The sequence below is a fragment of the Lolium rigidum genome, chromosome 4, assembly GCF_022539505.1.
Source record: "Lolium rigidum isolate FL_2022 chromosome 4, APGP_CSIRO_Lrig_0.1, whole genome shotgun sequence".
NCBI lineage: Eukaryota > Viridiplantae > Streptophyta > Magnoliopsida > Poales > Poaceae > Lolium > Lolium rigidum.
The window spans coordinates 57,253,819-57,267,335 of NC_061511.1; the positions used below are offsets into that span (position 1 = coordinate 57,253,819).

Consider the following 13,517-nt stretch of genomic DNA (forward strand, 5'->3'; position numbering starts at 1 on the left):
AAGCCTCAAGCGGTGCCGCCCGCGTGAGCGTAGCAATAATCGCGGTGGGCGAGGCCGACGACCAACCCCGCGGATTCGTACGGCGCGCGGGGTGAAGCGCATTTGATAGCGGCCGATACGTCCGCCGCGGCGGCCGAATAGGAGAGAGAAAACCCACACGCACGCACGCGGCGCAGGCAGCCCGCCCCGATGTGCACACACAGCGTACACAGCACAGAAAAAGAAAAACCAGCGCCAGCCACCACGTCGATACAAAACGAGGCAGGAGAGGGTGGGCGACGAAGAAGAGGGATTGAGAGAGAAGAGACGAGGAAAGTGTGCTCTCCCCCGCCCCGTCGCGCCATTCCCCGCCCCACCGGATCTCGCCGCCGCGCCGCCGTCCGCGCTCAGCTCTACCCGCCCCCCGATCGGCGCCGCTCGCGTCCCCCCGCCCATGGTCCTCGCGGCGGCGTGGGGGCCTCGGAGCGCGTGAGCAGGGAACCGCCCACGGGGGCGCGTGTAGATAGAGCCCGCGGCCATGGCAGACCTGGCTTCCTCCTGCAAGGTACGCGCCGCGCAAACGCCCCTACGCCCCCACGCCCCGCACCGTCCTGCCAATTCCGCCCGATCTCTCCCGATTTCGCGACGAATTCCATGCGCCTTGGTGAATTTCGTGTCGTGTCGACGTCCTCTATCGCTTTAGTTACCTCCTAGGACGACTGCTGCTGTAGCTGCGACTGCTCCCGATTGATGTGGAATTCTAGCCTTGTTTTGGAGGTTGCGGATTGGTTGGTGTGACTAGCTTCTAGTGGGGGATGGACGTTCTCACCGTCCGGGTATTGTCAACGACGTAGGTTCAAGTGGGAGATCACTGCCGCCGCTCGCCACAGCACAGCAACTGCTTCTCATGTTTCCTCTACTGTAATAACTCGGCTCTCAACGTTCCGACATGCTCTCGATTGGGAATGTTGTTGTAGAGGTCCCCGGGAGTCTTAAGAGTAGAAGCATATAGTGGTGGATTATGCAGAGTGTGCAATTCCTTATTCGGCCCGTGTTTGTAGATGCTCTGCTTTGCTGTACTCATGGTTTGGTCCAGCATGGGGAACCATACTGGAGTTTCTTAGATGTGTTTTGAAGAGTGTTAGTCATACTGTTAGTTTCTATGCATTGTGGACTGATGAGAAAAGGGCTTGCTTGTTTGGATCCACGTATTACTGTATTAGGACTAGCTGTACCACGCTTAATTCCACACACAAGTATCTCTCTGTTAAATACTGAAATGTTCCCATGGTTCGTAGTTTGGTTTTGGTGCATAATGCGTATGCAATGGTAATTCTGAGTCGTAGTTATTGTCATTTAGGAGGTCACAGAGTAGTTATTCCGAGGCGTAATTCCGAGTCTAGTTACTTGTCATTTAGGAGGTTGCAGATTAATTGGTGTGCGAATGCATATGATTATTCTGAGTCTAGTTATTGTTGATTAGGAGGTTATTACAGATTAATTGGTCTCCGTATGCATATGGTAATTCTGAGTCTAGTTATTGTTGTTTAGGAGGTTGTGTAATTGGTGCGAGTAGCATTATAGTGGTGCATGGCCATCCGGGCTGTCCGGGGTATTACCACCGATGGGGGTTACAGTTGAAGATTGGTGCAGATGCTAGCCATGACATATTTACAGCTGTCTACATCCTCAATATTTTGGTAGGCGGCTCTCGCTGTAGTCTTGCCCAGGTGTCTAGAATGAAGCTTCTAGTGGTTGACTCGGGACTATGGAATTCCTTAGCCTGCACTTTCGATTGTGTCTGTAAATGTTCTCATTTGCTTCAATCATGGTTTGGTCCAGTGTGGGGAATCATATTGGAACCTTAAGGAGTCATAAAGTTAGTTGCTCTACATTGTGGACTGATGAGAAAATTCATTCTAGACACAAATATCTACATTCCTTAGTCTGCATCCCTGTATTTAACTACAAAATTACTGAAGTAGGACTAATTGTACCGTGCTTAACTCCACACACAAGTATCTACCTATGAAGTGCTGAAATGTCCCAGGATTGGTAGTTTGGTTTTAGTGCTCTCCATATGTACGCTGTGCCAAATGAACTGCTTCTGCTACTTTAGGGTTGATCTTTTCCGTTCTTCTTCACAGGATAAACTGGCATACTTCCGAATAAAGGAACTCAAAGATATTTTACATCAGCTCAGCCTACCAAAGCAAGGAAAGAAACAGGTTGGCAAATATCGCTGTTCTCTTTTTTCTTACGTGCACTTCATTCCACCTTCTCTGTGTAGTACATTTTGAACAATACGCTGGCCACATGGTATGTAACTTATGTTGGCAGTAACACCGGGTTCATAGCTTCATGTACATATTTTGGTGATTCCTAAGGGCACTCGCAAGGATGTCCTTGTGGGTAAACCAATAATATCACACATTCAAAAAATATATCAAGAACACACAGATGCATGTGCTGAAATGTTCTGTGCCCATACTTTTGTGTAAATATATGTCCATTTGTGTTCATGAAGAAAATACTATTTTGATGCACATATAGTTGCTATATCACCCTTCATCTATTATATTTTGTGTATCATACAAACATGCATCAGATTCATAAGGGCCTTAGTATTCCAACTAAAAATGGTAGTTGATTCAAACTTTTTAAACCTCTCATGAGCAGAGAACCCATACTCTACAGAATGTCCTTTTAACAATGCCAGTCTTGCGTTTTCGTTAACTAATTCAGTTTACTAATCTGGTCACAGGATCTTATCGATAGGGTATTGGCACTGTTATCAGATGAACAAGGTATTGTTGGTTATGTTTAACTTGTCAATATCTTGATTGATTGCATTTTACACTTTCACGGGATAGCCTTAAATTTTATATTGTGCGTAAACCAAAGATTTTGTTTCATGCACTGCTTTTCCCATCATAACCCTGGATTGATGCTTTTGTCGTTCCCAATTTGTTATTTGATTAAGCAATTATATTTTCTATCAGTAGATTGGCTACTTAGCAATTTGATTTCTTTCTTTTTTGCCTTGATGGTATATGTTTTTGTACTTCATCTTGAATCTGCAATGATTTTGTACTTCCCTAAATTGCCTCTTAACTTTTTGTTCTATTATCCTGTTGCAGGTCAAAGGCATCAGGGATGGGGAAGGAAAACTTCTTTTACAAAGGAGGCAGTTGCAAAAATTGTCGATGATATATACAGGTTAAATTTCATTGTTTTATAAAATTATCTATGTAGGATAATAGGGCAGATACTTGGGATAATTTTCTAGTCCCTTCTTTTTGAGGTTTGTGTGCTTTCATTAGCAGGAAAATGCAAATCCAATCTGCTCCCGATCTAGCCACTAGGTGCCACAGTGGATCAGATTTCAACTCTTTCAGGCCTAAAGAGGAAGTCAACGACTCCTTGCAGCCAGCAACTAAGGTCCGCTGCGTTTGTAGTAGTACATTGCTAAATGACAATATGATCAAGGTATTATAGTCGTTACCCCCCTCCCTCTTTTCACTCTCTTTTACATTGAAAGGACCACTGCAACGTGAAGCAAAGTTATATAAGTTTATGAACTCTGGTCAGTTTGTTATGCTGCCATTCCTTTTTGAGAATTTTATCCAGTGTTGTGTTTTTTCTGCAGTGCGAGGAGGACCGGTGTCATGTGTGGCAACATATGAGCTGTGTGCTCGTCCCAGATAAGCCCACTGATGGTGTTAGCCCTGAAGTTCCACCCAATTTCTACTGTGAATTGTGCCGACTGAGTCGGGCAGACCCGTATGTTTTGCTCCTGCTTGCTCTTTGTTGGTTTTGAGCTTAGTTTTTATCTGCATGCTATTGTGCAGTGCATTTATTTTCATAATTGATATGTCTGTCACTAGAACTTAACAGGCAATCTAATTCTAGTTGTAATTTTGAAAGTGATTAGCATGCTCCAGAGTGTACCTTTCTATACAATTTTTAATAAATTCAATTGCTTGTTATGGTAACCTGATCAATTTCTTTTGTGTCTGGTCAACCAGTAATTATAGGTTAGTGTGAGATTAATGCTGTTAGCTTGCCATTTCATTTTCGTGGAGAATTGAGTATTTTGCGAATGTAGTTGATCATGTGTCGAAACTTCTACATGTACTCATTTATTGTCAAAACTGCTATGCATATTCTGTAATTGATCAAGTTAGTGTTGTGTCGATTGACTGAGTTTCATTGTGCTTTACTAAACACCAACTTATTGTTGCTGGACCTGAAGGTACTGTCAGGTTTATTTCATGTTGGCACACACAAACATGAAGTAAACTAGGTATTGTCACAATTGGAGTTACTTTGCTTTCCCACTCTGTAGTTTTATGCGAGTACATATTTGTGATTTTACTAAAACTTTCAGAATCTCGAGTTAATTGTCCCTTAAGGAGTAGCGAACTTTGTAAATGTAATTAGGTCCTCTCAAATCTGAAACTCTAAAATAGCACTGTAGAGGTTTATCTGCTTATCATGCACTGGTTATGTAGAAAGCATCATTTAACCGGAAGTTCCTTAACAGATATATGTTGTTTGTTAGGTTGATTCACTCCCCTGCTTCCCTGTGCATACTGGGAACTTTAGTTTTGGTTTTCATCTGCTGAAGTTGCAGCCTTCTAAATTTTGCAGGTTTTGGGTCACTACAGGGAATCCATTACCCCCTCTGAAATTCATGTCATCTGGTGTTGCAAATGATGGGTGAGTTAAGATGAAAACTTGGTACCGGTAATGTTTCAACTGATAATCATTATGTATTTCCTGCTCCTCTTTTTGGAAGAACACATGGGAAGAGTACATTGGGTACTATACTTGATTTTACTTTTAGGAGGGAAATGCACAGTAGGTTGCATTGCTTTGTTTTTCTGCTCATGAATGTCTATGTTCTGCTCTTTAGTATAGACGAGAATTATTTCCTTCAATTGGTAGCTGCTGTTTCATCTAACACAATAATTTCGTCAAGTGGGTTACTCCAGTTGCTGACTATTTCTTAGTCATTCCTCTTGAAGTCTGTTATTAAACTCAAGCTTGCTCTCATTTGCAAGTTTGAAATGACAACTCATTTATTCAAAGTCTCATCAGTAAATTTCCATGGCATGAGTTAATTATATTGTATATTAACAAGTCTAATATTATATAGGTGTACCTTTATTATAAAGTGATCTATTGCTGTATAGCGACGTGCTTAGCACATTTAATTGAAAGACGCTTTGCGTTGTCTGGTTTCATAATTTTTTGTTACTACTTTTTTGTAAACTTGTTTGTATTGAATCCTCACATAGTCACTTATCTGTAGAACAAGTGTACTTCAAACCGTGGAGAAAAGCTTCCAACTTTCTCGAGCAGATAGGGAAACAGTTCAGAGATCAGACTATGATCTACAGGTATGCTCTCATGAAATCTAAATTTTCCATGTCTGGTTCTTAGTGAACTCGTCCTCAGCATTGTGAGTGTTAATTTACAACCAGGTAAACACTTGTAGTAGACAAATGACGTGATGTTTGATGTCTCCAACCTAATATGGGTACATATTGGGGAGGAATAGATCTAGAATAGCCAGTCATGAGAAATACCACAGCGGGACTTAAAACTTCTTTGCTTAATTCATGCTTCTCTTGATTAAAGAATGTAAACTGCTAGTTTCTGAATATAGGACTTGGATTGAGCCCTAATAAAGTACTACCTCTGTCCCTAATTATAAGACGTTTTGGTAGGTTATTTTAGCCTACCAAAATGGTTTATAATTAAGGATAGAGATGATAGTTTGTGCTAAGAAACATACTCACTGATGATAAGCATTCACACTGGATTCACCTTCTTCCTTTGTTATGTATAGATATATACATAAGCATACATGGCCACTTGTGTTAAACTACCTCATACAAAAATTCAGTCCAACACAAACCAACCAAATGAATCTAATTTCTAGCAAGCAAATATGCCCATGAACAGTACACTTGAAGCTACAGTACTTTGTCTGAATTTATCATGCCATGGTGCTGCTATGCCTTTACGCACCTGAATTCTGAATGAAGTCTTCCTGGTTTGAAGATAATGCTTTGTTTCAATCCCATGAGTACTATGGAATTAATATGAATTTATTTCTAAGATTTGAAGGCACCTGAAATGTATCAGTATAATTGAATTTACACTTAGTATATGCACTATCCCTTGTATTGGATGCTGAAAGAAAACGTATGTAAAAGGGGATATCCATATTTATTATGTCCACTCCAACTGTTCATTTTTGCATTTATTGAGATTTTCATTTTACCATATATATAAACATTTGTCTTGTACGTGTGGAGTAGTGCTTCAGTTGTTAGTTCGCAGATGTACTCTGAGACTGAAGTATGCATGTTAAACTGTTGTGCTGCCTTATTAACCAGAGATGTGTTTTGGACAGGTTTGGTGCATTCTTATGAATGACAAAGTTCAGTTCAGGATGCAGTGGCCCCAGTATGCAGAACTGGAAGTGAATGGTACTGCTGACAATTTTTGTTTATTACTAGGTTTAAGTTGAATATCTGAATTTCATACCAGCTTCGATATTTTCTTATACTCTGTACACCTCTAACATCTGTGCTACATCTGAGCTGCTGTAGCCTTGTAGGTTGTATTTACTGATAGTTTCGGAGTTAAGGGATTATCGGTGTGAAAGTTAGTGTCTTTTCTCTGTTCAGGTATTCCTGTACGAGTAGTGACCAGACCTGGTTCTCAGCTATTAGGAATAAATGGACGGGATGATGGGCCACTGGTGAGTCATTCTTATTCTGTCCATTGGTATAGAACCTAGATGCTGTAAAAAAGAAATTGTTTTTTTGCTCCTTGTTATATAATTTCGGGAATGTTTTCTAAAGTTTGCTTAATGCCCAGCCCATCCATGGATGTGACATCCCTTGTATGGCTCCCCACTTATACTTTTATCCTTGTAAAAGGTTTAACCTGATGGTGCTACGGTTGGACCAACATGGGACTAAACCTGCCATCACATCTCCATTTGTTCAAACACTAGTCAGGCTGCATGATTCCCCCCCCCCCCCCCCCACACACACACCCACCCTCTGGAGTAACCTCTGTGCCGTGGTTACACTTTAGTACTCAACTCTGAATAAGAAGGGTAAACCTGGAGCCCTGCAGGTTCTATGTTCGGATCCTGCAATCATAAAATGTTAGCACAGTTGACTCCATTCCGCAATACAGCTTCACTTGTGCTGTTCTACCACATGGGCTGACACGAGTAGGGCTAGGTGCTGTTTTGCGAGAAGCTGGGTGGAGGGCCATATTATCCATGGACAAAGATTAGTTTTATGTTACGTTCCTTCATATTCACTATGAGTAGGCTTGCACACTTTCGATGTTCCTTGAACATCCATACTAGCTTTTTCAGGAAGTGAATAGTTGACCCAGCATCATAGGAAATACTAAAATTGAATCTACATACTAGCAAAATGTCACTTGAAAATGAACAACTGTCAATACATAATGAGCTATACAAGAACTAATAATGTTATGTCCCACGCAAGAATTTAAGTACATTCAGTCTGACAACACTGTAAGGCATGAATTGCACAAAATACTTTATTAGCTTGGTTGCATTGGTGTCACACTGACCTATGTTGCAATAGTCACTGTCAGATTTCATGAATAAAAATGGAGTTGGATAGTCTAGGTACAAAACTGGCTGTAAAGCACGCCCCGTTTCATGTTGGGACCATTCAAATATACAATGTCGATGTGCCTAAACATTCTACATTCACTCTTTAGATATTATTACCGATTTCCACATTTTTTACTTCAATTCATTCTTTGAATGGTTTGAACTCCCCATCCTAATAATTTTGCTCATTTGCAGATAACTACATGCAGTAGAGAAGGCACTAATAAAATCTGCTTAAGAAGGGTTGATACTCGAACATTTTGCTTTGGAGTGCGAGTTGCTAAGAGGAGGACCGTTCCTCAGGTTTGACTTGTCATTTTCAGTCAATATTGTTCAGTTCAAATGCTTGGTAGGAGGTGGTGTTTTCATGTTCACTTATCTCTCAGTTGCCTCTGTTGATTTGACTGGACAATAGTCTCCTTGTGAAGAGAAACTTATCCCAGTACTAAGTTTCAGAACAATTCATGCTCCTTTTTAATGTATATATTGTTATATCCTGAAGAGGGAGGTATGTGCATCGGCTGATGGTTGTGTACATTTCCTCCATATATATATGTATGGTTGGACTGCCCATTGATGACTGAGAATGATACACGTAATTTGAAATATGTTCTGTAGTTCACCACAAGTCCGAATCACTCCCTCATTTTTTGTTTTTATGCTTGACTCCTTTTACTTTTCAAATTCTTCTGGATTATGCTTTGACCGAGAATGATACACGCAATTTGAAATATGTTCTGTAGTTCACCACAAGTCCGAATCACTCCCTCATTTTTTATTTTTATGCTCGAATCTTTTTACTTTTCAAATTCCTCTGGATTATGCTTTGACCATTACTTCTTGTAAACAACTGCAACCATTACTTTTTGGGTTTTAAAACAGATACTGCCCTACCTCCATTTCAAATTATAAGTTGTGTTTGCTATTTAGTTTCGTAATTTCGTTAAGACGGATTTAACCAACAGTTACTCTATTAATATACAGTGTGATATAAAACTGTGAATGTCTAGCAATAGAAAAAAATCTCAGGTTGTAATTTTTTTCTTGGCTGTAACAGTGGCAAGGGAATCTGGTCCCACATATGCAGCATATCTTTTGCAGACTGACTTTATTCAGTGAAAACAACTCCCCAACTACATGTTTTTCTAGTGTTTCTTGAACTTCTCTTTTGGCCTTGTTTTAGCATTTTGTACTGCTCAGTATGAGTTGTTGCATTAACTTCCCATTTGAGACCGGTTGATATGCATTGGAAATGTATCGACATATTACATCATTTCTTGGTTGCACGGGAAACATTTCAGTATATGTTGTAGGAAATGGAATAGCTAAATGCTTTCTGTATGTCGTTTGGGTTGTTTCATGCCTGTACAGCCAGCAGTTATAAGCCAGCATTGGTTTTGTTGTTTCTGTTAACACTATTATCGGTTCCAGGTCTTGAATTTAGTCCCAAGGGAAGCTGATGGTGAGTCTTTTAATGATGCTCTTACTCGTGTTCGACGCTGTCTCGGAGGTGGAGATACTGCAGATAATGCTGATAGTGACAGTGATTTAGAAGTGGTTACTGAATCTGTTACAGTCAACCTTCGTTGCCCTGTGAGTGTTCTTGCTTGTAATTGTTATTATGATTTGTTCGCCGACTCAACATATACTGTCAGTATTGTATGCTTGGATCGTGGTTAGTAATTAAATTCTGACTGTTTTCTAATATTCCATGCTCAGTTAGCTGAATAGTGTCAGGAAATGTATGTTAGGTACTAATGGTGCGTCTTTCAGATGCAAATAATAATGGACCTTAATATGTTCTCTTTGTCAATATGTGTTGTGGCTACTGCAATAAGTAGAAGATTGATTTGTACTCAGACCACCCTACCAGCTGTTTAGCCACGTGTCAAAAGTCTGCCCTTGTTTGGATTATTACAATTTTTTAGCATGCCTTATGTGGCCATGACCCTTTGCCCACCTTCAGTGGCTTTTCAACCATTTTTGTTTCTTTTGTATGCAAGATTTGAAACGAATCTTATGTATTTTCAGAATAGTGGATCCAGAATGAAGACTGCTGGAAGGTTCAAACCTTGCATTCACATGGGTTGTTTTGATCTTGACACTTTCGTGGAATTGAATCAGCGGTCACGCAAGGTTAGATTTTGCGCTTATTGGTGTACATCAACACAATATATATGTGCATCCAGGAATGTGAAGTGTTTTTTTTTGTTTGTTGTTATAAGTATGTAGAACACTATTCTTTCGTATATAGTGATTTTCCGCAAGGTGGAATCCCATGTTTTGACATCAAAATGGTTTGGTATGTCTTGTAGTCTCTAATTCCTCTGTTCTTATTACCATGCAGTGGCAGTGCCCTATATGTTTAAAGAACTACTCTCTTGAGAGCTTGATGGTTGATCCTTACTTTAATCGGATTACTTCCCTGGTAGGTCTTCGTTGTACCTTTACATCTGTTTTGTGTTGGATTTTATTGCTTTCGTCTGATATTTTCTTTGTGACGCAGTTGCGCGAATGCAGTGAAGACATCAATGAGATTGATATTAAGCCTGATGGATCATGGCGTGTAAAGGGTGATGCATCAACTAGAGAGTTATCTCAGTGGCATATGCCTGATGGCACCCTTCTTGAGGATGTGAAACCTGGTGTTGAGAACTTCAATGAACTCAAATTAGAAGGTACTTCTGATGGACATAATAAGGGCTTAAAGATTGGAATCAAGAGAAAAAATGGAATTTGGGAAGTGAGCAACAAAGTAGATGACAAGAAGCCTTCTGTGGTTGGCAACCACACTCAGAATGTTATTACTTTCCGAACTCCCAACACTTTTCCTGTGAGCAATAGTCCAACTGGGAGTTACAGAGATGGGGATGATACAAGCGTGAACCAAGAGGGCAGTATGCATATTGATTTATCATTGAACAATGGTCACGAGTTTGACAGTTTTCCTCTCAATTTTGGCCATACCTATAATGCAGAGGATACATCACAGCAACAGCATAATGTTGGAGATGTCATTGTTCTTAGTGATTCTGATGAAGAGGACGATAACGTCGTTTGCCCACCAACTGTCTATGACAATACTACTGCACATGATACTGGTTTCCCTTTTGCCACCAATGATGCTGGATTTACTGGAAGATACCAGGAAGATGCTGGCGTTGGTACTAGTGGACTTGGTTTATTGAGCAACAATGCCGATGATTTTGAGATGAATAATTGGCCAATGCATTCTTATCCCCAACCGGAGCAAGGTTTTCAGTTTTTTGGGAATGACAGTGATACTGCCAATACTTCTGTTGGTTTGCACAGTTCCTTTAGCATTCCACCAAACGACTATTCCCTTGGTTGTAATGTTGGCTCAGAGGAGGCTTCTGTAGCTCATGATCTTCCAGTTTGCCACAATAGTAATGAAATGCATGGAAGCTTGGTTGATAACCCATTGGCTTTCGTTGGTGATGACCCTTCTTTGCAACTTTTTCTTCCAAGTCAACCTTCTTCTGTTCCCCTTCATGAAGAACCGAGTGAGCGTGTGAATGCATCAAATGCGCTTCAGTCTGATGATTGGATCTCTCTTACACTTGCGGCTGGTGGAGGTGGTAATGAAGAGTCTGCACCTGCTAATGGTTTAAATTTGCAGCAACAAATTCAGTCAAACGAGGAAGAAGTAGAACCATCAATTGATGCTGGTTTGTCTCCCTTCTACGCATTTTAAATTTTCTTCTGTCTGTGCACCATTTCAGAAGCTGCAAAGTGCAGAGCATAGAGCTCTTCAAAAGCTGCGAATAATAAAGGACTATGCTACATATTTGCGAGACAGTGCGGCGGCTGCTAACGCGTATCCTGCCCGAGCAAAGCATGTGCAAAAGCCACAAAACTCGTGGCTGCCCAGTAAAATAACGTTTCCACCGACCGGTTGCAAGTGCGTACGTCAAGCTAGCACATGCCCTCTCGGCTGTGACAAGCACACAATCACGCATAGGGTTGTCCATTGCTGAATAAAAAATGTGAAGTGACTAGTACTCTATGTCCAGGGCTTCACGTACTTTTGACTTTTGGCATGTTTATGACACCTTATTTTACGCGTAATCATTTTCAAGGTGAAATACACTCTGCTCGTCAAATTTTAACAAATGATCATTCGTTATTAGTGCCTAACTTTGCTAAATTTGGAGTGCATGATTACCAAGTTAATTATATTTGGCTGCCAACCAAACTAGTGCGTAATTGTCAGGTTAGTTTTAATTAGGAGCCAAATTTACACTGCATGATTACCAAGTTAATTACTTTTGGCTGCTAGCCAAACTAGTGCGTAAATTTGCAGTGGACGACTACTAAGTTAATGCCAGCCTAAATTGCCAGGTTAATTTTAACTAGTTGTGTAATTTGCAGAGTATGATTACAAAAGTTAATTACGTTTGCTTGAACATCTAAAGTAGTGCTAAATTGCCAGGTTAATTATTCCTTGTTGCCAAAATTGCAGTACATGATTGATGTTAATTTTTTGCCAAATTTGTCGGACTTGGATTTCTATTTGTAGAATCCATTTCGGTCTCCAAAATTCCCATTGCTACTTGCCTTCAACAAATTGATGTTGACAGCATGTTGTAACAATGCGATGAATCCAATCACCGAATCACTCACAGAATGGTTCACATGCAGAAAATCCAAAATCAAAGAGATAAAAATTCTGACAGATCGAGGTGTAGGGAGAGGAAAAAGTAGGAAAGCAAACCGCCGGACTCGTCATCGCTCGCACACCAGACACCACCAGCTACCACCAGCTGCTCGTCAACGGTGGCCTGCTCCTCGCGCTTATCGACGACGGCATCTCCGTCTGGTGCTCGACGATGCACTCGTCGCAGCGTGCTCGGTGGCGGTCTCCCTGTGCAAGCCTACGATGACCGCCTCCTTGCGCTTGTTGACGACGCGGACGGCATCTCCGCTAGGTGCTCGATGGCGCACTCGTCGCAGCGTGATGGTGGCGGCCTCCCTGTGCAAGCTGACGATGACTGCCTCCTCGGGGCGTGCTCGGTGACGGCGGCGTCCCCGCCGTTGGGATGGAACTTTGTTCCTCGCGGTCATTGTCCGGTGCCTACCGCAACATGCGCTCGTTGTCAGCGACTGCCCCCGTTGTCTGCTGCCTCCCCAACACGCACACGTCGGTCGTGGCCTCCCCTGTCGCATGCTTGGCCTTGTTGGCGTCCCCGCGGTAGCTGCGGGCGCATGCTCCTCGTGTACTCGGTTGCGTTGGCCTCCCCTGATGCCCACTTGACCTCGTCGGCGTCCCCGTGCTAGCTGCGGGCGCATGCTCCTCGCGTACTCGGCAGTGGCCTCCTCCTCCCGTTTCTCTCCGGCACAACGCTCCTCGAACCTCCCGGCGGAGATTGAGTGGACGAGAGCAGCTCACGGAAAGATTTGGCACATGCAGGATCCAGTGGATAAGGGTATAGCGGTTGGTAGATAGGATTTTTTTTCCGAATCGCGAGGCGCCGCACGGGAGCGTGCGTTGTGTGGCGCTTCCATATAGATTTTCCCAATAATAAAACGAAGTGGTTACTTTAAAGCTGTTCTTACACGTAGCACACCTTAGGAACAACTTTGTCTTTTTGTCCAACTATTCAGCTTGTCATTGGATTTCTATTTGGAGATAGGGCCAAAAGATTTTTTCCCCATATATGTCACTTTAGCAAAATAAATTAATCCTACCTTCTTAAGAGAGGGTTTACATTTCTGCTAGTCTAACTGTGCTTAACTGTTAGACTGAAAATAGCATAGCTATATCTCCAAAATTTCTCTTAATTTTACAGTAACGACTAATATATTATTCCATAGAAAAAGATGGATTCTTTTACGG

The 13,517-nt window shown here is 41.7% G+C and overlaps 1 protein-coding gene across 1 annotated transcript in view; it reads left to right on the forward strand.

Annotated features, from left to right (window-relative positions):
- The first annotated feature begins 442 nt into the window (after positions 1–442).
- Positions 443–13,517, forward strand: part of LOC124708428 (E3 SUMO-protein ligase SIZ1-like) — a 14,893-nt gene continuing 1,818 nt past the window's right edge. Inside the window, exons 1-15 of the mRNA XM_047240107.1 lie at positions 443–544; positions 2,127–2,207; positions 2,744–2,786; positions 3,120–3,198; positions 3,306–3,468; positions 3,629–3,762; positions 4,633–4,701; positions 5,297–5,384; positions 6,407–6,482; positions 6,684–6,757; positions 7,856–7,963; positions 9,092–9,253; positions 9,692–9,796; positions 10,008–10,088; positions 10,167–11,349. Coding sequence (XP_047096063.1) covers positions 518–544; positions 2,127–2,207; positions 2,744–2,786; positions 3,120–3,198; positions 3,306–3,468; positions 3,629–3,762; positions 4,633–4,701; positions 5,297–5,384; positions 6,407–6,482; positions 6,684–6,757; positions 7,856–7,963; positions 9,092–9,253; positions 9,692–9,796; positions 10,008–10,088; positions 10,167–11,349 — 2,473 coding nt within the window. The 5' untranslated portion in view covers positions 443–517. The remainder of the gene's footprint in view (positions 545–2,126; positions 2,208–2,743; positions 2,787–3,119; positions 3,199–3,305; positions 3,469–3,628; positions 3,763–4,632; positions 4,702–5,296; positions 5,385–6,406; positions 6,483–6,683; positions 6,758–7,855; positions 7,964–9,091; positions 9,254–9,691; positions 9,797–10,007; positions 10,089–10,166; positions 11,350–13,517) is intronic.